Consider the following 23,655-nt stretch of genomic DNA (forward strand, 5'->3'; position numbering starts at 1 on the left):
AACACAGAGCACAGACACATGCACAGAGTGTTCATCTGAAGTCCACCAATATGAAGGTTCTCAGGACCAACCTGGAAGTCTTGCATTATTAATGAAATCTAGCCTGCAGCCACCTTGCACAACACAAATAATCCACCAAAGTTTGGATCATTAAGTAATAATGATAGGTGTCATTTATCTGGTATTTATTCAAATAAAGCAACAATCTCTTACATTCAGATTCTTTTAAATAGCAAAAAATAAAACAGACAACAAAAGCAGAATGATGATCAACATCGTACACAATCCTTATCTTCTTGTGCTTTTCTCCACGACAACTTCCTGTTCTTTGACGCCACAACAATCGTACCGTGCACGTGAGCCCGCACTAAGACATTTGAGGCAACGAGAACTTTTGAAAATCCAGTACCAAAGACACGAACCCGTCTTCTACCAAGCGAGTGGAGAGTGTTAACTTTCACGATGCTCCGCATGCTGAATGACAACACGATTAAGAAGACAGAGGAGATGAAGAATGAAATAATGAGTGATAGAAACCTCCCTGATCCTGTGAGCTTGAACACAGAAATATGCTTCTTGTGTCTGCTACATCAAATACTAAGATCCAATGCAAAGGTTTGAAATAACACTTAAATTCTCCATATTCTGCTCTCAAATGTCTTGTTTTAGCACATCAGAAAATACTTAATCTTAAACAAATAGTGTTTGAAATGACTTTAAAAAATTACTTAAGTAAGACAATTAACCAATCACTCACTAATCAATGATTCTGTGTTCGACCAGCTGGGACTTGCTGCCCTTGGCATGCATTTGGTTGAGAAATGATTATTTTGGGAAAACAAAACAAAAAAACCTTCTGAGCTAAAATGTGTGACAGCGCAGTCCCAACGACGACGACTCCAGGGGCAGAATATGGCTTCAGTGAGAAATGGGCGGGGCTAAATAACCACCGCCTTCACTCTAAAAAAAGACTCAACCTGCCTCATTCGACATCCTTTGGCGGAGTCCGCTCACACACTTAAATAATCATAAAAACTCATGCGTGTGAAGTGATAAGCTATGTACAAAGTCCACAACGAGACAACAATCTATTCATGAAAAGGCCTCACGCTGGCTTTTCGGGGCAGAAAAGACGTAAACATCACAAAAAGACCAACAGGCGTCTTCATTCCCTTTAGAAGCTGACCTCTTCACTGACCTGCATCGCCTACCTCCCACTCAGCTTGGAGATTCTTGTTTGATAGCCGTCATGACTCGTTTCACCACTGAGCCGCCTCGCCGAACAAGACATCTTAAAAGACCTAAGAGGCTGCTTGATAACAACTCTGCAAAGAGACGTGTATATTAGCTTGATATAAAGTGCTAAAGAAAATGGCACAGCTACAATCAATTAAATTTCAAAAAAGTATTCGACATGTTGAGAAACACTTGGGTGTTTGGGTTGTCCGGCGGATTCTCATTGGGCCTCTGAGGTCTTTTCGAGACGGCTGCGATGGGATGGCGGCGTCAGTGATGCAGCATGGATCATTGCGGAGAATCACGAGAGCCAAGAAGCACTTTAAATAAATCAGCCGTCAATAAATAAGGTGCCAAAATGGCGATCTACACGGTAGAGTCTGAGCAGGGTGCAGTCGGTCAAAATGAATCCCAAAATGAGACGGAAAAGAGTCAGTTTGCTGAGGGTGTTGCTATGGCGACATTCACTGAGAAAGAGTAGTCCTGATGGTGGGCAGAGGAGGACCCGTCACACCCTCAGGAGGTCTTCGTCACTGTCGTCGTCCTCCCGCCTCCCCTTGGCTACCGTGTTGCTACGAAAAGATGACTGGGCTTTGCTGCTCTTCCTCTTCTTGTTGGGCTCGTCCAGAAGGCCCACCAGGTCCTCATCGCTCTCCTCCTGGCCAGGAAAAGACCAACAGGTGAGTTTTCTTCAAACTTTGAGACAACGCATGCTGGGCTAGCATGCTGGACAACAACGCTCACCTTCAGGAAGACGCTGCGATGGGCGGACGATGACTTGACCACTCGCACGCCCGGGACGCTCAAGACCTCGTCCTCGCTGTCGTCTTCTTGCTCATCCAGCGAAAAGGAGCGCAGGCCGTCCGTGTTCACCGGTTTGGTCTTGATGTGACCGTTGCTATGGTTACTCCGTCCCCGGTGAGAGGACGTAGGTGGGGCCTCGAGTTCCTCCATCAGCCACTCCATCTCATCCTCCCCTGCATCTTCATCCATGTTGACCTGAGGAGCAAAACACCTTTTTTCACACCTTAACATACCCAACTTGGATTCATGTCGATCACTCACAAGGATGGAATACAGTACCTTAGAATATTTATATGAGACTTGGTTTCCTCTCCTGCAGCATCCAGCAACTTTCTGAATTACCATCTCTCTGGAGACATAAAAGACCGGTAGGCAATTAAAAGAAGACAAACAACAGCACACACTTCATCACTTTATCAGCAGCCTCACCTTCTCTCCCTCTTACGCAGCAGGAATGCCAGCAGACATACAATCAGCCCCGCCAGGAGGAGGCTCATCAGCACGCCCGCCACCTGGCTCCTCCTGGCAAGAGCTGGAACAATGTCGTAATCATCCGAACCTGCGTCCACAGTCCTGCAACACAATCAAAGTTGAAAATGCTGTCTTAAGTGTAGGTGCTCTGTATGTTCCAGAAGTGCACTTACGTCAGGCCGCACACGGCATTAGTGTGCCACACAAACAGATACTGGCATCCATCCGTCTCCAGCATGAACTCTGGGATACCCATTCCCGCTGAAGGGTTACACTGGAACATGATGGTAGAATACACCATTTTGGTCGTCTCCCGCCCGCACGTTGACTCAGAAGGCACCATCACGTCCAGGTTTCCTCCTGGTGTCAACGATGCAGACGGTATGTTTGATTGACAGCAGAAAACCCCAACACAAACATGCTAAGCTACAGTTGAATGCTAACATTTAAGCCAGGGCTATTCATCTAGGGGCCAAATGCAGTCTGGAGAAAATACCATACTGGACCCTGAGTTCAGTTCAAAACTTGGGAGACAAACATTTTTCAGGCAAATTCCTAAATTACGAGCGTGTTCCTGTTCCTAGAGGAACTTGGACCACTGTAAATACATTTGCAGAACCTTACATTGACATTTTAACCTTGCTAGCAAACATAAAACATTGGGGCCCAAACTTGTGATTTACATAACTAATGGGTTTCTTAAGGCATCCCTTTAAGTCTTTTGGTAGGTTTTTTTTTTATGTGATTAATGTAACTAAGGTATTGCTGTAGCTTGCTTACTTCATATGCAGTTATTTGTCACTTCTTTAGTTCCTCAATGTTACATTTTAGGTCCTTTATTTTTCATCGTTTTGGCTTTTAAACTGGTGGCCCTCAAGTTCAGTTCAAAAAACTTGTGAGACACTCACATTTTTACAGAAGGTCCATTAAAAGAGCAGAGCACTCCAGTAACTTTGACAAAATAAATAGACTAAAATCTAATGCCTTCTGTAGAGGATGCTGGTTCTGTACAATATACAAAAAAGGACTGATAATGAAGGGAGAAGTCCGGCTCCTCTGTCATTAGCTTTCTGCAAATGTGGCCCCCAAAACAATTCAGTTAAATATCCCTGATTTAAGCATTCTGAGCTAGTTTACATCTTTATGTAACTTTTTATGTAACTTTTGTTAACATGTTTCTCCATATACTGGGTTAACGCATGCGCAGTGTTTGTGGGCGGCAAGAAGGGATCGAGTGTTTCTGGTTTTACCTCTGTGCGGGAGTTGATTAAAAGTTGTGAACCGGAATAGACGTCGTGTTTATTCACCCTCATTTAACATTGGTAGCAGAGGATGGTTGAGGATGGCTGCAAACTATAAAATACCACCGAGGTTTGACGAGTCCAAGCCATACGAGTGCTGGAAAAATGAAGTTAGCATTTGGACGCGGGTTACAGAACTCGATAAGAAAAAGCAAGCACTGGCTGTGGCTTTGTGACTTGAAGGAAGAGCCAGAGAAATCGCAATGGAGATATCTGCGGAGGAGTTGGACAATGACAACGGTATGACGGCATTATTTGCAAAACTGGATGACGTTTTCCTGAAAGAGGAAAAGGATCGCGCATACGAAGCGTACACGTACTTTGACCGCATCACCAAAAATAGTTCTGTTTCAATGATGGACTATATTATTGACTTTGAACAGCGCTACAACCGGATGAAAAGGTACAATATGACACTCCCTGATGCGGTGTTAGCCTTTAAACTTTTTGACACAGCCTGCCTCGACGAGAAAGACAGGCAGCTAGCACTGACGGCTAACACGGAGCTAAGCTTCTCGTAAATGAAGTCAGCTCTCAAACGGATATTTGGAGGTAAAACAACGGGCTCGTCAAGCGAGATACAACTGAACCAGGACGCAGCTTTCCTCACAGAACAGCCACAATGGAGAGGAAGACGGAATGCACCGTTTCAACGTGGACAACAAAGATCGGTGACGCCATTACCGGGTACAAACACACTGGATAAGTACGCTAAACGATCACGTTGTGCCGTGTGTCAAAGCACATGCCACTGGGCGAAGGACTGCCCGCACAAGAAGCACAAACAAGTAAAATTGACTGAAAATGATAATTTGGATAAAGTTAATATCACGCTGTTAACAAATGATCCCCAGTCTAAAGCTGAGATTTTTATGACTGAAGCTGCAGGCTCAGCAATCATAGACACCGCCTGCACTCGCACAGTGTGTGGAGAAAAGTGGCTTGAAAGTTATGTAGATAATCTCAATGAAAAGCAGGTAAATAAGCTCAGAAGTACAGAAAGGTCTAGCAACAGACAGTTTCCTTTTGGAGATGGAAATGTGATTCATTCCACCAGAAAAACGTGTCTACCTGCTAAAATAGGATGGACAAAGTGTAACATTGAGACAGAAGTTGTCAAAGTCGATATTCCACTCCTGCTGAGTAAAACATCATTAAAAAAGGCAGGAACTACATTAGACATGGAAAACGACAGGGCAGTGATGTTTGAGCAGCAGATACCTCTTCAGTTTACCAGCTCCGGACACTACTGTGTTGACATAAGAGACAATGATGACATGGAATGTCAAATTCAAGATTTATTTGCTGAAGATGAAGTCCTGATCGTAACAGAAAATATGTCCACAATCGAGAAGAACAAGGTCCTTCTCAAACTTCACAAACAATTTGGCCATGCATCAGCAGATCGCCTGCATAAGCTAATTCAAAGTTCAGAGAACAAAAACAGGGACTGTCTAACTATTTTGCAACAAATAGTGGATGAATGTGACACGTGCCAAAGATATAGCAAGACAAAGCCAAAGCCAGCTGTGGGAATATAATGAAACGGTGGCGGTGGACCTGCACGAGCTGGAGTCAGGAATTTGGTATTTACACATAATGGACCATTTCACACGTTTCAGCGTGGGAAATATTGTGAAAACCAAGTAATCTTCTGTGATTGTCAACTCTTTCATCCACACATGGATAAGTGTCCATGGTCCTCCCAAAAGGCTCTTCAGCGACAACGGAGGAGAATTTAACAATGAAGAGTTCAGGGACATGGCAGAAAACTTCACTATCGAGATTCAGACAACCGCAGGATACAATCCATGGAGCAATGGACTGTTGGATTGTCATAATCAGACGCTCACAAACATCATCCAGAAAGTTAAACGGCAAAAGGATTGTGACTGGTGCACTGCCTTGGGCTGGGCCTTAATGGCTAAGAACTGCATGCACAGTGTACATGGTTATAGTCCACATCAACTGGTATTTGGTCAAAATCCTAACCTTCCCAATGTATTGGTAAATAAGCTGCCTGCACTAGAGGGCACTACAGTGAGAACAAGAGTAGGAGAACACATATCAGCTTTGTATGCCTCAAGGAAGGCTTTCACTGAAGTTGAATGTTCAGAGAGAATAAGAAGGGCATTAAGAAAACAGCTTAGAGACACGGATGAAAAATATGAGACAGGAGAAAAGGTTTACTATAAACGAGGAGATAGTGCAGAGTGGAAGGGACCAGGAGTGGTGATTGGTCAAGATGGAATCGTGTTTGTAAAACATGGAGGTATTCTAGTTAGAGTTCATCACTCACGACTTAATCAGGTGCACACACAGATTAATGACAGGAAAATTACACAAAGTAATGTTCACACTGAAACAGGATGTGAAAAACGTGAAGAGAACATAACCAATGATAGTGACACAGATGTTTTACACAGAGCATCATGTAGCTCAGATAATGAACAAAACACAGTCGGTGAAAATGAACATGACAGTGATGGAGAGGGAAACATGAGTGAAGGTGTCATTCAAACAAATGCACTTCAAATGAATCACAGTGCCTGTGATAATCCTGTCCCTGCTTCTAATGTGAAGCTAAAAACAGGACAGATTGTAACTTTCATGAAAAGAGATACAAGTGTAACATGTAAGGCTAAAGTACTCAGTAGAGCAGGTAAAGCCACGGGAACCTATAAAAACTGGTATAATGTGCAGCATATTGAGCCTGATGGCAGTACTGGACTAAAAGAGGCTGTTGACAGGTCATGTGTACAACATCTTAACACTGAGTCAGCTGTCAGGGAGGCTGATGTACTCATAACAAAAGACATATCATTTGATGCAGCCAAACAGGCAGAGATAGAAAGCTGGAAAAACAATATTGTTTTTGAAGAGACTGAAAATACAGGCCAAAAGTGTATCTCCACTAGGTGGGTATGTAGTCTCAAAGAAAGTGACACAGCTATTGTACCCAAGGCCAGACTTGTAGCAAGGGGTTTTGAAGAACTTAATTTAAAAAATCTACAAAAAGATTCACCAACATGTGCTTCTGAATCTCTAAGGCTATTGCTCAGTGTAATTTGTCAAAATCATTGGAAAGTCCATTCTATGGACATCAAGTCTGCCTTTTTACAGGGTATGGAGTTGTCAAGAGACATTTATGTCAATCCTCCCCCAGAAACTGACTGTATGGGCGGTATAGCTCGGTTGGTAGAGCGGCCGTGCCAGCAACTTGAGGGTTCCAGGTTCGATCCCCGCTTCCGCCATCCTAGTCACTGCCGTTGAGTCCTTGGGCAAGACACTTTACCCACCTGCTCTCAGTGCCACCCACACTGGTTTAAATGTAACTTAGATATTGGGTTTCACTATGTAAAGCGCTTTGAGTCACTAGAGAAAAGCGCTATATAAATATAGTTCACTTCACTTCACTTATGGGGGTTCTTTGGAAACTGAAGAAGTGTGTGTATGGCCTTGCTGATGCATCTCTCTATTGGTACAACAAGGTGAAGGAAATCATGCTGAGCACAGGTGGTAAAGTGTCACAGGTAGACCCAGCAGTATTTTATTGGCTGGATGATGAAAACACAGTGACGTGTGTACTCGCATGTCATGTAGATGATTTTCTGTGGGCAGGCTCATCAAACATTACAACTTTAACTCCATGAATTGATTTTAAAATGTGAGACTCTTTTTTTTTTCACTCTCTAATTATCTCCAAAATAAATAATAATAAACTCCTATTCACTAAGCTGATGAATGAAAGGATGATGGATTAACTTTCAGGAAGCAGAGTGTGACAAATTGTATAATCTATGCAGGAAAGTCTGAACCACTTGTTCAAGCAGGAAGCAGGAATTTTAAATACCTTTAATGTAATATTTGGCTTTGCTGGAGTAGCCAATTCTGCGCCTGTAGGTTCCGTTTAGTTTGACCTGGCAGATGTTGGCGCCAACACAGCTCGGTAGGGAGCTGTTGGTCAGTCCAGACAACTGGATGTGGTAGATGTAGCGGTCACCATTGGACCGGATATCTCCAGAGGCCTGGTGAGGGCTGAGGACACACATTTGCAGTGAAGATAAGGTACAGAAGTTTGGTGCACAAACATGTGTACTACCTGAAGTAAAGCTCTCCCAGGCTGAGGATGGTGCCGGTATCAGGATTCTGTATGGTACCGTTCACCAATTCCACCTCACGCTGCTTGATTGCACACGCCCAGCGAGTCTCCCAGCCAATCACAAAGAGGCAGGACGCCTTGTTGACGCTGTACACAAACATGGCTATGCTCACACTGCAGTTTAGGATGTCCAATTCAGATTTTTTTGTCAAATCTGATCTTTTTATGTCGTTGGTCACATTTAAATAAAAAAGGTCATGGCTAATGTGAACGCAAGCTGACCCGCATGCAGACATGAGATTATGAAGTCACACGTGCTGCAGTGTTTAAAGAGGTAAACATGGCTCCAATTCTTGTAGGTCCCAGTCCTAGCACATTTGTGGCAATTTCTAGGATTTTGTGCAATCAAAGTCAACATTTCCTGAACCAAATTATTGCGTGTAGAAGATTAGGAAGGAAGAAGACAAACATTTTGGCTCTCGCAGTACGTGGGACATTTGCTTCAACGTCGGCTCAGAAGAGCGTGTGGGCGAGCAGTTGGAGACAAGAGTGGTGGAACATTGACGTGTTTTTGCTAATTTGTCAACTATTTTGCAACCGTCTATTTTTGGCAAAGAATTATATTACTTATTGCTATTTGATGACGTGTTGGTCGGATGAGCGTGATCGGCACGTTCAGACTGCAGTCGCATTGGATACATATTTGATTTACATCCACCTACAAAAGAGGCTAAGGTTAGATTGGAGAAATTTGGAATAGCACTGTTCACATTGACATGAAAAAATCTGATACAGGTCGCATATGGACAAAAAAATCAGAATTGACCTGCAGTGTGAAAAAGGCTCACGTGCACAGCATGAAGAAAATAAACAATAAATATATTTTTTTTTAAATCATGTGATATATCACAGTTTATGAAGAGACGTGAAGTGTTTTGTAATGCTTTATAATGGCGCCATAACGAGGCAAAGTTTAACTATACAGACAAACACTCTTCTGTCATTAACTGCAAGTTAGAGAATGCTGAACTTGAAAGTAAATGAATCTTAGAAGTATTTCTCTTGAAACATCACTGCGAGAAGTTGAAGTTAGTTCCGGTCATGGGAGAGTACTTGTGAGGCGTGTACCTCACAATAGCAGGGTGTCCCACTGTGGAGCCGCATGTCAGCTGGATCTCTGTCTTTGCTGCCACGCCGTTACCACACACGTCATCACCGGCTGAATAGCTGATGTAAATCTTTCCGTCTATATGAGAAGGAAGTTTACATGTTTATATGTTATACAAACATAGAGATCATTATGTAACAAAAGCGATGCCAACGGTGTTGTTAAACATGACTGTGGCGGAAACATATTGTAGCAAAAAGAGGTTACTTCAAAGGCATTATTGATGTATTGTTGCCCACCAATGTAGCTCATCGTCTGAGTGTGGACGCGACCCAGCATCTGAGTCCTTCCTGCTGCGGTGCGACGACACACTGTGGCATCCTCGGGACAATCTGTCAGTCCCCCGTGAATCCCCTGACACAGGTTGATGTAATATCTGTGTAAGCATGGAGATGGTGAGACAGTCCCAAGAGGATGTCTTATTGCCACCAAGACAGACAGACTTACGCGTCGCCTCGACGGCTGAATTTCCACGGCTCGGTGAGGGAGGACAGGGCTCGCAAGTCAAAGGTCTGATGCTGATTTACTAGCTTGCACTCCATCTTCCTGGGGGGGCACACAGCACTGGTTTTCCACTGAAAAGTGGCTGAACAGCCTGCAGTTTCTGAGAGCAGCTGTGGGGAGCCGTGGCCTGCGGACGGGTCGCATCTGAACAATATGGATGACTGACGCTTGGCAGATGCTGCAGGAGAAGGAAAAAAGTATACATTAATAACATGAACGCTGTCCTTGTTTACATATTTCTCAGAGAAAAATAAATTTCCGGTTATTTCCAGCCAAAATATCACCTGGCTGGCAGAAACCCCATTTCTTGTCCTCATCATAGTTGGCGGTAGTTGCGCACCACTTTTTGCCATCGGTCCTGTCGTCTGTGGTACATTCAGTGTACAACCGTTTCATGGATGTGAAGGGGAACACGCACGCCTCACCCTCTTGTGTTACTAAAGCAAATGATGATTAGCATCCTTGTGGCAAAGTGCACAGTGCAGCATGTTACGATGCCACTTTAGTTGACAAGACGTACCGGGAGGGCATGGATCGCCACCACCATATTGCATTAGAACAGCTTGCTGCTCATGCCTAAAATCCATTGTCATAGCCTTGCTGATGCCGAATGATGATGCTGATTTGTCGGAGCTGGAGCCTGACACTCGGCAAACAGAGCTTCCTTTGCAAGCGGGCTCTGCCACTGAGCTGCACACGTTGATTAAGTAGCTGTTAGAGCCTAGTGGGACCTGTCAGAATACCATCAGTTAAAAAAAGATAAGATAAAAGATCTTTAAAGTATGGGTGTCTCGATCCGATATTGATATCGGTCCTACAGTCGTGGTCAAAAGTTTACATACACTTGTAAAGAACATAATGTCGTGGCTGTCTTGAGTTTCCAATAATTTCTACAACTCAAATTTTTTTGTGATAGTGATTGGAGCACAAAAAAAACATTCTTGAAGTTTGGTTCTTTTATACATTTATTATGGGTCTACTGACAATGTGACCAAATCTGCTGGGTCAAAAGTATACATACAGCAATGTGAATATTTGGTTACATGTCCCTTGGCAAGTTTCACTGCAATAAGGCGCTTTTGATAGCCATCCACAAAATTCTGGCAAGATTCTGGTTGAATTTTTGACCACTCCTCTTGACAAAATTGGTGCAGTTCAGCTAAATCTGTTGGTTTTCTGACATGGACTTGTTTCTTCAGCATTGTCCACACGTTTAAGTCAGGACTTTGGGAAGGCCATTCTAAAACCTTAATTCTAGCCTGATTTAACCATTCCTTTACCACTTTTGACGTGCATTTGGGGTCATTGTCCTGTTGGAACACCCAACTGCGCCCAAGACCCAACCTCCGGGCTGATGATTTTAGGTTGTCCTGAAGAATTTGGAGGTAATCCTCCTTTTTCATTGTCCCATTTACTCTCTGTAAAGCACGAGTTCCATTTGCAGCAAAACAGGCCCAGAGCATAATACTACCACCACCATGCTTGCCAAGGGACATGTAACCAAATATTAACATTACTGTATGTATACTTTTGACCCAGCAGATTTGGTCACATTTTCAGTAGCTGCACAGCCAGTTAACATCTAAATGTCCTCAAATAAGCACACAAGGTTGTAGGTTTTTTTCGAGTATTTTTGTGAAATAATTTACAAAAGGTGAACATGGTAGGCTATATATAGGCTACTAGGAGCTAGCAGCTACTTTAGTGAAATAATTTACAAAAAGGGGCCATGGTAGGATATAGTCTACTAGGAGCTAGCAGGTACCCCACAGTTAAGCGTGCAATAGCACACAAGCTAGACATACAGTATAGTATATAGTAACTGTCCTTAATTGAACAATATTGCAGTCAAAAACAATACTTTTGTCAATATAAACAAGTATTAAACAATTATAGTTGCATACTACTTACACATACAAAGTCTCCAAAGCAGAAGTTTATGAGAAAGTATCCAATAACAAACGTGTTCGCATGATGTGTCATAGGATTACCTTATTGTATTACATTATTGTGTCCACTTTGTGTCACAAGAAAAATAATTACCACTCCACTTCAACTTAAAAGGGTACTGCACTTTTTCATTCATTCATTCATCATCCACAATACTTATGTGAGACATGAACACATATGTTTTTCTCTTTTGTACGCATTCTAAATTGTAAATAAATGCTCGCAAGAATCAGCTAACAATGGAGGTAGGGTTGTCCCGATACCAATAATTTGGTACCGGTACCAAAATGTATATTGATACTTTTCTAAATAAAGGAAACTACAAAAAATGTCAATATTGGCTTTATTTTAACAGAAAATCTTACAACACAATAAACATAGGTTTCCTATTGTACTCAAAGAACAATTTTAGAAGGTAAAAATATAAATTAAAGGGTATTAAACACATTGGGCTTTCCTTGTTGCACTCAAAGAACAATTTACAATTTTCCATATTACATATAGTCTGCCAAAATAAAGGATTAGGTTAGAATATAATAAAAAGCTTTATTGACATTATATTAAATGCTTCATGATTTATGGTTGCCACTCCTGGTCTGTGCTTTAAGAAAAATACAATTGTTAGTAAGTACTAAAAACAAAACTATGGATAAATGTACACAGATAAGCCATGTAACAGGTAAAACACACATTTGCTAAAGATAAAACACAAATTGTAGCAATTTGTTACAAAATTCAGTCATTTTACTTGCATTAGTTGGCGTTAGATGGGTCTTAACTGCGCTAATTATTGGCATCAATCCAAGCAGCTGTGTGCGTGCATCTACATATATACATGTGCACAACAGAGGAGCTGGTTAATTTATGAGAGAAGTGTATGTGTGTTTAAGAGAATGGCAACGTGTTGGCTGAGTGACTTCAGTGAGTGAGTGGGCGAGTAAAGAGAGAGAGGTAGCGCTGCACTACGCAGTAGAAGAATGAACAGGTCTGGTTGTGTCCTGCAAAACTAATAATAAAGCATATTGTTACAAATCAGCAGCATTATTACCTGTCACTATTTAAACTCCTTGTGCAGATCTGAATGCTTATTATTTAAATGTTTACCTAAGTTGAAGCAAAGGTGTTAGGTAATACTAATCTCCACATTTGGCGAGGCGTGTTTTAATGCAATACTTGAAGCGCGGCATTTCCTTGTTTAAAGCGTCACCTTTATCATTGTTTTTGAAGCCCAAATACCTCCATATTGCGCATCACGCACCCTCTTTATTAACCAGTAGAATTGTCGGGTTTTTTTACATTCTTCCTCTCCAAGATGTTATTGCTTGTATGCACTTTGTGTGTGCGTTTTGACACACTCAACATCATGCACCTCGGCTGTCTCGTCACCGTCGCAGATGAAAGAACGGTACCGGTACTTTCCAAAGGCAGTATAGTACCGACTACAATCAATTAGTATCGCGGTACTTTATTAGTACCGGTATAGCGTACAACCCTAAATGAAGGTAATGGGATTCGCTCTATTCCGCCTATAAAGCACTCTAAAAAACATCGGAAAAACTCTGTCAATGTTTTATATACACCACCTAAGTATATATGTAATGTAGCAACAAGCACATTCATAATAACATGTAATATTTACGTCTTTTGCTCATTTTAAGCATACGCTGGCGCATTAATATCACAGACGCATCACAGTGTTTGCTATTTTCTTCAACAAAAACAACAACTACTACTAATCATGGCAGACTTCATGTGAGGCAACGACTACTTTGGGACAAATGATGATCCAGAACATTATTTTTTTGAGCCTGAATATAAGGAGAATGAACATAAGTTTTAGAAGTTGAGCGATAAGCAGATCCAGGAAGTAGAACTATTGCTCAGTGCTAAACAAGAAATATAGTGTCCGCCCTGAGATCGGTAGGTTGTGAGTTCAAACCCCGGCCGAGTCATACCAAAGACTATAAAAATGGGACCCATTACCTCCCTGCTTGGCACTCAGCATCAAGGGTTGGAATTGGGGGTTAAATCACCAAAATGATTCCTGGGCGCGGCCACCGCTGCTGCCCACTGCTCCCCTTACCTCCCAGGGGGTGATCAAGGGTGATGGGTCAAATGCAGAGAATAATCTCGCCACACCTAGTGTGTGTGTGACAATCATTGGTACTTTAACTTTAACTTTAACTTTAAACTACAAACATAACAATCCCTTTCTGTACAACGTCTGTTCTCACTGGGATGCAGACTGATTGGATGTTTATATCCGTTTGATGAAGAATTAATCATAACCCTCACTCATTTAGAAAAAAAAAAAAAAAAAGGTGGGCGTAAACTAGCGTCTTTTTGTATATTTCTATTGATCCCGGGGTCTAAATTGAATGTCAAAGCTGACCAACTTCTCCGTCTTTGGCCATAACCTTCTACTATACAGGCATGATATATAATCTAGAATTAACTTTTACCAACTCAGAGGCGATCCGCAGCTCACCGGCTCAGTATGTCAATAGCTGCATAAGCTAGTTACGGTACTCTCTGATCATGGTGCCGCTAAAAGTAGTTCCTCAGCACTTGTAATAACAATATTATTAATACTTGGTTAATATTCAGGTCACGGCATGTAAATGGAGAATTGTTGGCCGTTCTTGGATATTTTTTTTTTTAGAAGGCTTTATGGGTGCAAAAGTGTTATCCGATAAGCTTCATTTTTAGCCACGTCGTACTGGCCGTGTTTTACAAATTAGAATGCATTAAAAAAAAAGAAAGACGTGTGTTCTTGTCTTACGTAAGGATTGTGAAAGATAAGCAAAAACAGGTGCAGTTCCCCTTTAAAGAAAACATAAGTCTATTCCAGACAGTTAAAAATAATAAATAGGCTATTGTTTTTCATTACAGTTGTTCTCTTTTAAGTAATTTCAGTTTATCAATCCTTTTCTAACTACATAATCATTAAAGTATGTATCGTTAGTGCTGACATCATATCAGAGTAATAATGGTATGGACCAATGCTTAAGGGTCCAATATTAGTATTGTATCGGAAGTTGCATTAGGACATCCCTATTTAAAAAGCCAAATAAAATGCCAGAGTGAAAATAAAAACAGACAAGAAGGGGGAAGTCAAAAACTTAAGGCTGTAAAGAATTTTGTGCTTACCTGCACTTGACCTGTGAGTTGTGACAGGTCAAAGGTGAACTGCAGCTGAGAGTCGGTGAGCTGGCATCCGCTGGAGTGGGTGGCATCAGAGCAGACGACAGGCGTCGCCCATTCAAAAATGTACACGCAACCCTGCAACCTGAGCATGCGAGGGGAGCCCTAAAGACAGAGGAAGAATGAGATAGAGGCCATGTATGCGCTGGATTAGGAAATTAAAAGAGTAGCTAGAGTTGCAGTAGAGCAGGGTTTTTTTTTAACGACAAAACAAAAAAAAGGAGCAAAAATAGAAAAAACTGACCAAAAAGACAATGTAATGAAAAAAAGTTGTAGTAATACCACTAATCTTATATTATGGCAATATTAATAATAATATGCAATGTCACCTAGAACACAAAGTTAACATGCAGATAATATTTTCTTCAAATACGAATGTTCGCATATTACTAAGGGCATCTGTGCTGATAAAGATCAGAGGGCCAATAAGAAAGTGCTCGCTTCTAAAACAATAACGACTAACAAAGCACATACATTGGTTAAGATACAGATTATCTGGTAAGAGAAATGTAATCCACATTCTTTTGAAGAACACAATGTCTAGGGCAACTCTAGCTAATATCAAACACGCAGTACTCAATGTCAGATCTTTGAGTAATAAATAATTTCAATTAATAATTGTATTTCCTTTTAAAATCTTGATTTGATGTTTTTTAATGAGACATGGCTCCACAAAAACACAGCAAATGGAGTTCTTATTGAAACTATCCCACTTCACTTTAACAAAGTGTTTGAGACACGACAAAACCAGAGGGTGGGGCTGTTTGTGCCATATTCAGGGAAAACATCCTTACTATCAAAATGTAATTAGGTTTTTTTTCATCATTTGAGTATGTGTCATTAAAAATGGAGATAAAACGATCATCCATTCTTTATATCACAATCTACAAACCACCACATAATTCAAATTCATTTATTGATGATCTTATGGAATTAAACTGCTTTTGACGGTTTGATCATAACAGGAGACTTAAATGTGCATTTTGAATGTAGCCAATGACAGGCCTGCTAAAGAACTCAGTGGTGTCCTTGAAATGTTTGGTCTAACTCACATGTAACAGAGCCAACCCACACCAGAGGCCACACTCTTGATCTGATCATATTAAGGGTCTTGCTATTTCAAACGTGAATGTTATCGATGCTGCTTTATCAGATCATTTCTGTTTTTTCTTCGACTTGTCTGTTAGACCCAAACCAGCAGTTGGGTCTGCAGTTGTTAGGGGAATACTCATAAATGACAGCATACAGACACAGTTTGTGGAAATTATCAGGTTTGAAAACACCCTGTATGCTAATGTTGATGATCTCTTGAACTCATATACATTAGGTGTTGTAAATGTTTTGGACACCATTGCTCCCGTCAAGGTTACAATGGTTAAAAGTTGTCCAAAGGCGTCATGGAGAAATTAAGACTCAGTTTGGGCACAGAAAGGGGAATGTCGCAGTGCTGAACGGAAAAGGCGCAAATCAAAGCTCCAAACTCATTATGAGATTTACAAAAAAATGCTGAATGTGTTCAACCAGACTTTGCGTAAAATAAGGGAAACATATTTTTCTGAAACATCACAAACTGTAATAACAACTTTCGGGTCCTGACTCCTGTTTGCTACAGTAAACAGATTAATTATCATGTCTGTGATCATGTTTTGTTTAGTTATGTTTTGCTTGGTTTTTGGACACTTTAGTTCTTGTCTTCACTCCCTTTGTCACCATAGTAACCATTAGTTTCACCTGGTTCACATCGTCATGTCACGCACCTGTCTCACGTTTTCACATTTTGAGTCACGCACCTGTTTTCACTAATCATGTCATCACTATTTAAGCCTGTAGTTGCCAGGCAGTCAGCCTGGCGACATCACTCTTGACACACTCCTGACACTCTGTTTCATGTTCATAGTCCATGCTGCCCTGTTCACGTCATCGCAAGTAAGTTTTGTTGATTAATGCCACAGTTAGTGTCTTTTGTTTTTTTGTCCATAGTTCTGCCTTTGTGCGAGTTTTTGTTTTTATAGCCAAGTTTTGTACTTCCGCCCTTGTGCACGCCTTTTGTTTATTCCTTTTTTGAGTGTTAAAATTAAATATGTATTCACCTTCACGCCGTGTCTTGTCCAAATCCTTTGCACCTCGGGAAAACAATCCACGCCAAAGTCCTCGTCTTGACAGATGTCGCCAGCAAGAAAGTTCTCCCGCAAGACATTTGGACAAGTTGGATGAGGGAGCGTGGGAAGTCCTGCGCGCTATGGAGGCGGAAACTCTACGCTTTTCCCCCAGGGAGCGCAGGAGGATGATGTGGGGGCCCGGAGGCAAGCTGGTGCCGATTGGCGCGTCGCTCCCATCCCGGAAACGTCGCCAAGGACGAGGAAAGACGTCCGCATGCGGACAGGACACGTCACTCCCGCAAGCTCCTCCTCCTCCGGGCGGAAGCAGGCTGCTGCCAGCCCCGCGGCTCCAGGACAACATCACGCAACCGTCAGCGGATGACATCACAGCTCAAGATTTTTTTTCTCCGAACTATTTTTCTTTTGATCACCCGCCTCCAGCAAAAGACTATATTCCCATGACCATGATAAAGCATATTCAAAACATGTTCCTGAACATTAGATCTTGTCAAACCAAGCCACGTCCTAGTTTTTATGCCCCAGCCCCCCAAGACTCAAGCCCCGCCCCCATCACAAAATGTTTCTTTTTTTCTGCCCACAAAACCTCAGGTGGGGGATAAAGAAATATTTGTTGGACAATTTAGAGGGGAGGATCCACGCCAAAGTCCACGTCTTGACATTAATAACGAACCCTTCAATTTCACTTCCCAAAATAAATTATTTTCTACATGAAAGCGCAATGAGTTTGCAATATTTTTTCATGACAAAGTTCAAAGCATTAAACATTCAATTAGTCCTGGAAAATAAATAGCTACTGTGCATCCAGCTAGTCAACTAGAGCTGTCACATTTCACTCCTGTCACTGACAAAACAGTTGAAGAAATGATCCACAGTCTGAGGCCATCAACATGCTGCCTTTTACCCACTAGATTTCGAAAGTCTGTGCTGAGCAGTTTGTTACCACAATTCCCTAATCTTGTTAACATCTCACTGCAGTCCTTAAAAACTGCTGTCATTAAGCCACTCTTAAAGAAGAGTAGTCTTGATGCCACCGTACTGAATAAATACCGGCCCATATAAAACCTGCCATTTTTTGGCAAAGTCTTAGAAAAAGTTGTATCCCAACAGCTAAGTGACTTTCTCCTGTTTAACAATGTGTTTGATACTTTTCAATGCAGCTTTAGGCCCCACCACAACACTGAAACAGCGCTGATCAAGATGACAAATTATATCTGCCTGAACACGGACATAGGAAAAGTCTCAGTCTTGGTTCTGCTGGATCTGAGCGCTGCCTTTGACACAGTTGAACATACCATCTTAATACAGAGATTAGAAAACTGGGTGGGAATATATCCTGCTCTTCCATCCATCCATCCATCTTCTTCCGCTTATCCGAGGTCGGGTCGCGGGGGCAGCAGCCTAAGCAGGGAAGCCCAGACTTCCCTCTCCCCAGCCACTTCGTCCAGCTCCTCCCGGGGGATCCCGAGGCGTTCCCAGGCCAGCCGGGAGACATAGTCTTCCCAACGTGTCCTGGGTCTTCCTCGTGGCCTCCTACCGGTCGGACATGCCCTAAACACCTCCTTAGGGAGGCGCTCGGGTGGCATCCTGACCAGATGCCCGAACCACCTCATCTGGCTCCTCTCGATGTGGAGGAGCAGCGGCTTTACTTTAAGCTCCCCCCGGATGACAGAGCTTCTCACCCTATCTCTAAGGGAGAGCCCCGCCACCCGGCGGAGGAAACTCATTTCGGCCGCTTGTACCCGTGATCTTGTCCTTTCGGTCATAACCCAAAGCTCATGACCATAGGTGAGGATGGGAACGTAGATCGACCGGTAAATTGAGAGCTTTGCCTTCCGGCTCAGCTCCTTCTTCACCACAACGGATCGATACAGCGTCCGCATTACTGAAGACGCCGCACCGATCCGCCTGTCGATCTCACGATCCACTCTTCCCTCACTCGTGAACAAGACTCCGAGGTACTTGAACTCCTCCACTTGGGGCAAGATCTCCTCCCCAACCCGGAGATGGCACTCCACCCTTTTCCGGGCGAGAACCATGGACTCGGACTTGGAGGTGCTGATTCTCATCCCAGTCGCTTCACACTCAGCTGCGAACCGATCCAGTGAGAGCTGAAGATCCTGGCCAGATGAAGCCATCAGGACCAAATCATCTGCAAAAAGCAGAGACCTAATCCTGCAGCCACCAAACCGGATCCCCTCAACGCCTTGACTGCGCCTAGAAATTCTGTCCATAAAAGTTATGAACAGAATCGGTGACAAAGGGCAGCCTTGGCGGAGTCCAACCCTCACCGGAAACGTGTCCGACTTACTGCCGGCAATGCGAACCAAGCTCTGACACTGATCATACAGGGAGCGGACCGCCACAATCAGACAGTCCGAAACCCCATACTCTCTGAGCACTCCCCACAGGACTTCCAGAGGGACACGGTCGAATGCCTTCTCCAAGTCCACAAAGCACATGTAGACTGGTTGGGCAAACTCCCATGCACCCTCAAGGACCCTGCCGAGAGTATAGAGCTGGTCCACAGTTCCACGACCAGGACGAAAACCACACTGTTCCTCCTGAATCCGAGGTTCGACTATCCGGCGTAGCTTCCTCTCCAGTACACCTGAATAGACCTTACCGGGAAGGCTGAGGAGTGTGATCCCACGATAGTTAGAACACACCCTCCGGTTCCCCTTTTTAAAGAGAGGAACCACCACCCCGGTCTGCCAATCCAGAGGTACTGCCCCCGATGTCCACGCTATGCTGCAGAGTCTTGTCAACCAAGACAGCCCTACAGCATCCAGAGCCTTAAGGAACTCCGGGCGGATCTCATCCACCGAGGAGCTTTTTAACTACCTCAGCAACCTCAGCCCCAGAAATAGGAGAGCCCACCACAGATTCCCCAGGCACTGCTTCCTCATAGGAAGACGTGTTGGTGGGATTGAGGAGGTCTTCGAAGTATTCCCTCCACCGATCCACAACTTCCGCAGTCGAGGTCAGCAGAACACCATCCGCACCATACACGGTGTTGGTAGTGCACTGCTTCCCCTTCCTGAGGCGGCGGATGGTGGTCCAGAATCGCTTCGAAGCCGTCCGGAAGTCGTTTTCCATGGCTTCCCCGAACTCCTCCCATGTCCGAGTTTTTGCCTCCGCGACCGCTGAAGCCGCACACCGCTTGGCCTGTCGGTACCTGTCCGCTGCCTCAGGAGTCCCATGAGCCAAAAGAACCCGATAGGACTCCTTCTTCAGCTTGACGGCATCCCTCACCGCCGGTGTCCACCAACGGGTTCTAGGATTACCGCCACGACAGGCACCAACTACCTTGCGGCCACAGCTCCAATCAGCCGCCTCGACAATAGAGGTGCGGAACATGGTCCACTCGGACTCAATGTCCAGCACCTCCCTCGTGACATGTTCAAAGTTCTTCCGGAGGTGGGAATTGAAACTCTCTCTGACAGGAGACTCTGCCAGACGTTCCCAGCAAACCCTCACAATGCGTTTGGGCCTGCCAGGTCTGTCCGGCATCCTCCCCCACCATCGCAGCCAACTCACCACCAGGTGGTGATCGGTAGAAAAGCTCCGCCCGAGTGTCCAAAACATGAGGCCGCAAATCCGATGACACAACTACAAAGTCGATCATAGAACTGCGGCCTAGGGTGTCCTGGTGCCAAGTGCACATATGGACACCCTTATGCTTGAACATGGTGTTCGTTATGGACAATCCGTGACGGGCACAAAAGTCCAATAACAAAACACCACTTGGGTTCAGATCCGGGCGGCCATTCTTCCCAATCACGCCTTTCCAGGTTTCACTGTCGTTGCCAATATGAGCGTTGAAGTCCCCCAGTAGAACGAGGGAATCACCCGGGGGAGCACTCTCAAGTACTCCCTCGAGTGAATCCAAAAAGGGTGGGTACTCTGAGCTGCTGTTTGGCGCGTAAGCGCAAACAACAGTCAGGACCCATCCCCCCACCCGAAGGCGTAGGGAAGCTACCCTCTCGTCCACCGGGTTGAACTCCAACATGCAGGCTCTGAGCCGGGGGGCAACAAGAATTGCCACCCCAGCCCGTCGCCTCTCACTGCTGGCAACGCCAGAGTGGAAGAGAGTCCAGCCCCTCTCGAGAGAACTGGTTCCAGAGCCCTTGCTGTGCGTCGAGGTGAGTCCGACTATATCCAACCGGAACTTCTCTACCTCGCGCACTAGCTCAGGCTCCTTCCCCCCCAGCGAGGTGACGTTCCACGTCCCAAGAGCTAGCTTCTGTAGCCGAGGATCGGACCGCCAAGTGCCCTGCCTTCGGCTACCGCCCAGCTCACATTGCACCCGACCTCTATGGCCCCTGCTATGGGTGGTGAGCCCATTGGAGGGGAGACCCACGTTGCCTCTTCGGGCTGTGCCCGGCCGGGCCCCATGGGGACAGGCCCGGCCACCAGGCGCTCGCCATCGTGCCCCAACTCCGGGCCTGGCTCCGGAGGGGGGCCCCGGTGACCCGCGTCCGGGCGAGGGAAATCTGAGTCTCGGTTCTTGCATTTCCATAGAAGACTTCTATCCTGCTCTTAACTGGTTCAAATCACATCTCAATCACAGGACATTCTTTGTTAAAATTGGCAACTGTTGTCTCTGACCATAGGCTCCAGCACCCCCCACGACCTCGAAAGAGACAAGCGGTAGAAAATGGATGGATGGATGGATGTCTCTGACCAAATGGCTATGACCCGTGGGGTTACTCAGGGCCCGATTTAGGGATTCCTATTGTTCAACTTGTTAGTGCTGCCACTAAGTCAGCTAATACGCAGCTTCAATGTGTCCTACTATAACTATGCATATGACACTCAGCTTTACGTGTCACTAACGGCAGGTGAACGTCGGCCTGTTGATTCACTTTGTCACTGCATCGAACAGATCAGTGTGTGGATGCATAACAATTTACTTCAGCTAAACTCAGACAAAACCAAAATCATTGTCTTTGGCCCACAGAAGCAATGATAAACTATTATTACTGACCTTAAAACCCTCTCCCTGAAACCTAATAATCAGGTTAGAATTCTAGGGGTAATAATGGACTCAGACTTGAATTTTAGCAGCCACATTAGGTCAATAACAGCAGCTTTTTACCACGAAAAACATTACCAAAATCAAAGGAATAATGTCTAAATCAGACGAAGACTAATCCATGCTTTTGTCTCCAGCAAGTAGGACTACTGTAATGGCCTTCTCATTTGGCTCTCTAAACAAGCTATAAAGCAGCTGCAGTACATCCAAAATATTGATGCTTGAGTCCTGACTAGAACCAGGAAATATGACCATATTATTTCAGTGCTTAGGTCACTCCATCGGCTTCCTGTTCCTCAGAGAATAGACTTAAAAACTGCTCTCCTTGTGCAAAAGTACATCTGACATGTTCGAGCCATATGAACCATCTCGAGCTCTGAGAACGGCAGGGAGTGGTATCCTGCTGGTGCCTAAAGTCAGGACCAAACATGGTGAAACTGCAGTTCAGTTTTATGCCCCTAAAGTTTGGAATAGTCTACCTGAAGTTGTGAGACTAGCCTCAACGTTGGCAATGTTCAAATCCAGCCTGAAGACATTTTTATTTAATTGTGCATATGACAACTGAAAGTATTTTATCTACAGATTAATTTAAAAAATGATCGTTTTTATGATGATTGTGTTTTCTGATTTTAATTTGAATTATGATTTTACATTTTTATGTTTGCCTTTTTTTAATTTTCCGCAAATCACTTTTAATTGCCTTGTGCACGATTTGTGCTCTATAAATAAACTTGCCTTGCCTTGCCTTATCTACATTAGTTGGTTTTAGATTGCTTGCAAACTTACAAATTCCAAAATGTCCCGAATAATCTTTGCTTTTTTAGTACAGAAAATAGTGCACTGACCAGCTCCACTCCCCTCTGGCAGGTGAAAATAATGGTGGAGGTGTAGTTCTCTGCTGGGTCCGATGCACACTTGGTGGAGCTGAAGTAGTTGATGGACACGCCGCCTGTTGTGCTGATCTGAGGGCCACTCGTAGTCCGCCCAATGTCCTTTTATTTCAAAACAGCAATTCCAGCAAAGTTTAGAATCCTGACAAACGTCTCTAAATTTTTGACTCACAATTGGGGGCCCTTTGTCTGGGTCCATACAGACAGCGGCACCGGGAGGGCAGATGACCCCTGGGATGGGGTTAAGAGGTTGACATACGTTGATGTAAAAGTCTGGAGAATCATCATTTTGGTCCACCTCATCATCTAAACATAGCAGAGACAAAAAGATGTGCGGTTACAGTAAATATGGACGACATCAAGGTGGCTGACAGTCTTCTCTGACCTGTGGCAGTGTAGTACCCATTGACATGGATTAGAGGTGTTAGGTCAATAATGGCAGAGCCGTTCTGGACCGAACATGTTACCTGGGAGGAAGACAATGAAGGTCAGAAAATAATCAGCCACCAACAATTTCGCTACAATGTGGAACATTTACATGTTATATGTTGATTAATGTGCATTGTCCCATGTGAAAGTGTTAGGTAGGTGAATTATATTTATATAGCACTTTTTCCTCTATTGACTCAAGCGCTTTACATTAAGAAATCCATTATCTATTTTTAAGCTACATTTATGCCAGTGTCAGTGGCACAGGGACCAAGGTGGGTGAGGTGTGCTGCCCAAGGACACAACAGACATGACTGGAATGGCGGAAGCTGAATTCGAACCAGGAACCCTCAAGTTTCGGGCCGGCTGCTCTACTATCTGAGCCACGCTGCCCAAACAAATAACATTAAAGACACAACAAATAACAAATAAAGATATCAT

At 43.9% G+C, this 23,655-nt stretch overlaps 1 protein-coding gene across 1 annotated transcript in view; it reads right to left on the minus strand.

Moving 5' to 3' along the window:
• Positions 1-168: 168 nt before the first annotated feature.
• igf2r (insulin-like growth factor 2 receptor) overlaps positions 169-23,655 on the minus strand; it is a 60,344-nt gene continuing 36,857 nt past the window's right edge. The window contains exons 36-51 of the mRNA XM_061929475.2: positions 23,171-23,252; positions 22,958-23,091; positions 22,741-22,887; positions 14,687-14,845; positions 10,107-10,317; positions 9,871-10,023; positions 9,530-9,764; positions 9,322-9,458; positions 9,043-9,160; positions 7,915-8,061; positions 7,666-7,850; positions 2,685-2,871; positions 2,470-2,613; positions 2,320-2,389; positions 1,981-2,235; positions 169-1,894 (exon numbers count right to left, since the gene is read on the minus strand). Of these exons, the coding sequence (XP_061785459.1) occupies positions 1,745-1,894; positions 1,981-2,235; positions 2,320-2,389; positions 2,470-2,613; positions 2,685-2,871; positions 7,666-7,850; positions 7,915-8,061; positions 9,043-9,160; positions 9,322-9,458; positions 9,530-9,764; positions 9,871-10,023; positions 10,107-10,317; positions 14,687-14,845; positions 22,741-22,887; positions 22,958-23,091; positions 23,171-23,252 (2,514 nt within the window). The 3' untranslated portion in view covers positions 169-1,744. The remainder of the gene's footprint in view (positions 1,895-1,980; positions 2,236-2,319; positions 2,390-2,469; positions 2,614-2,684; positions 2,872-7,665; positions 7,851-7,914; positions 8,062-9,042; positions 9,161-9,321; positions 9,459-9,529; positions 9,765-9,870; positions 10,024-10,106; positions 10,318-14,686; positions 14,846-22,740; positions 22,888-22,957; positions 23,092-23,170; positions 23,253-23,655) is intronic.

The sequence above is a fragment of the Nerophis lumbriciformis genome, linkage group LG34, assembly GCF_033978685.3.
Source record: "Nerophis lumbriciformis linkage group LG34, RoL_Nlum_v2.1, whole genome shotgun sequence".
Lineage (NCBI taxonomy): Eukaryota > Metazoa > Chordata > Actinopteri > Syngnathiformes > Syngnathidae > Nerophis > Nerophis lumbriciformis.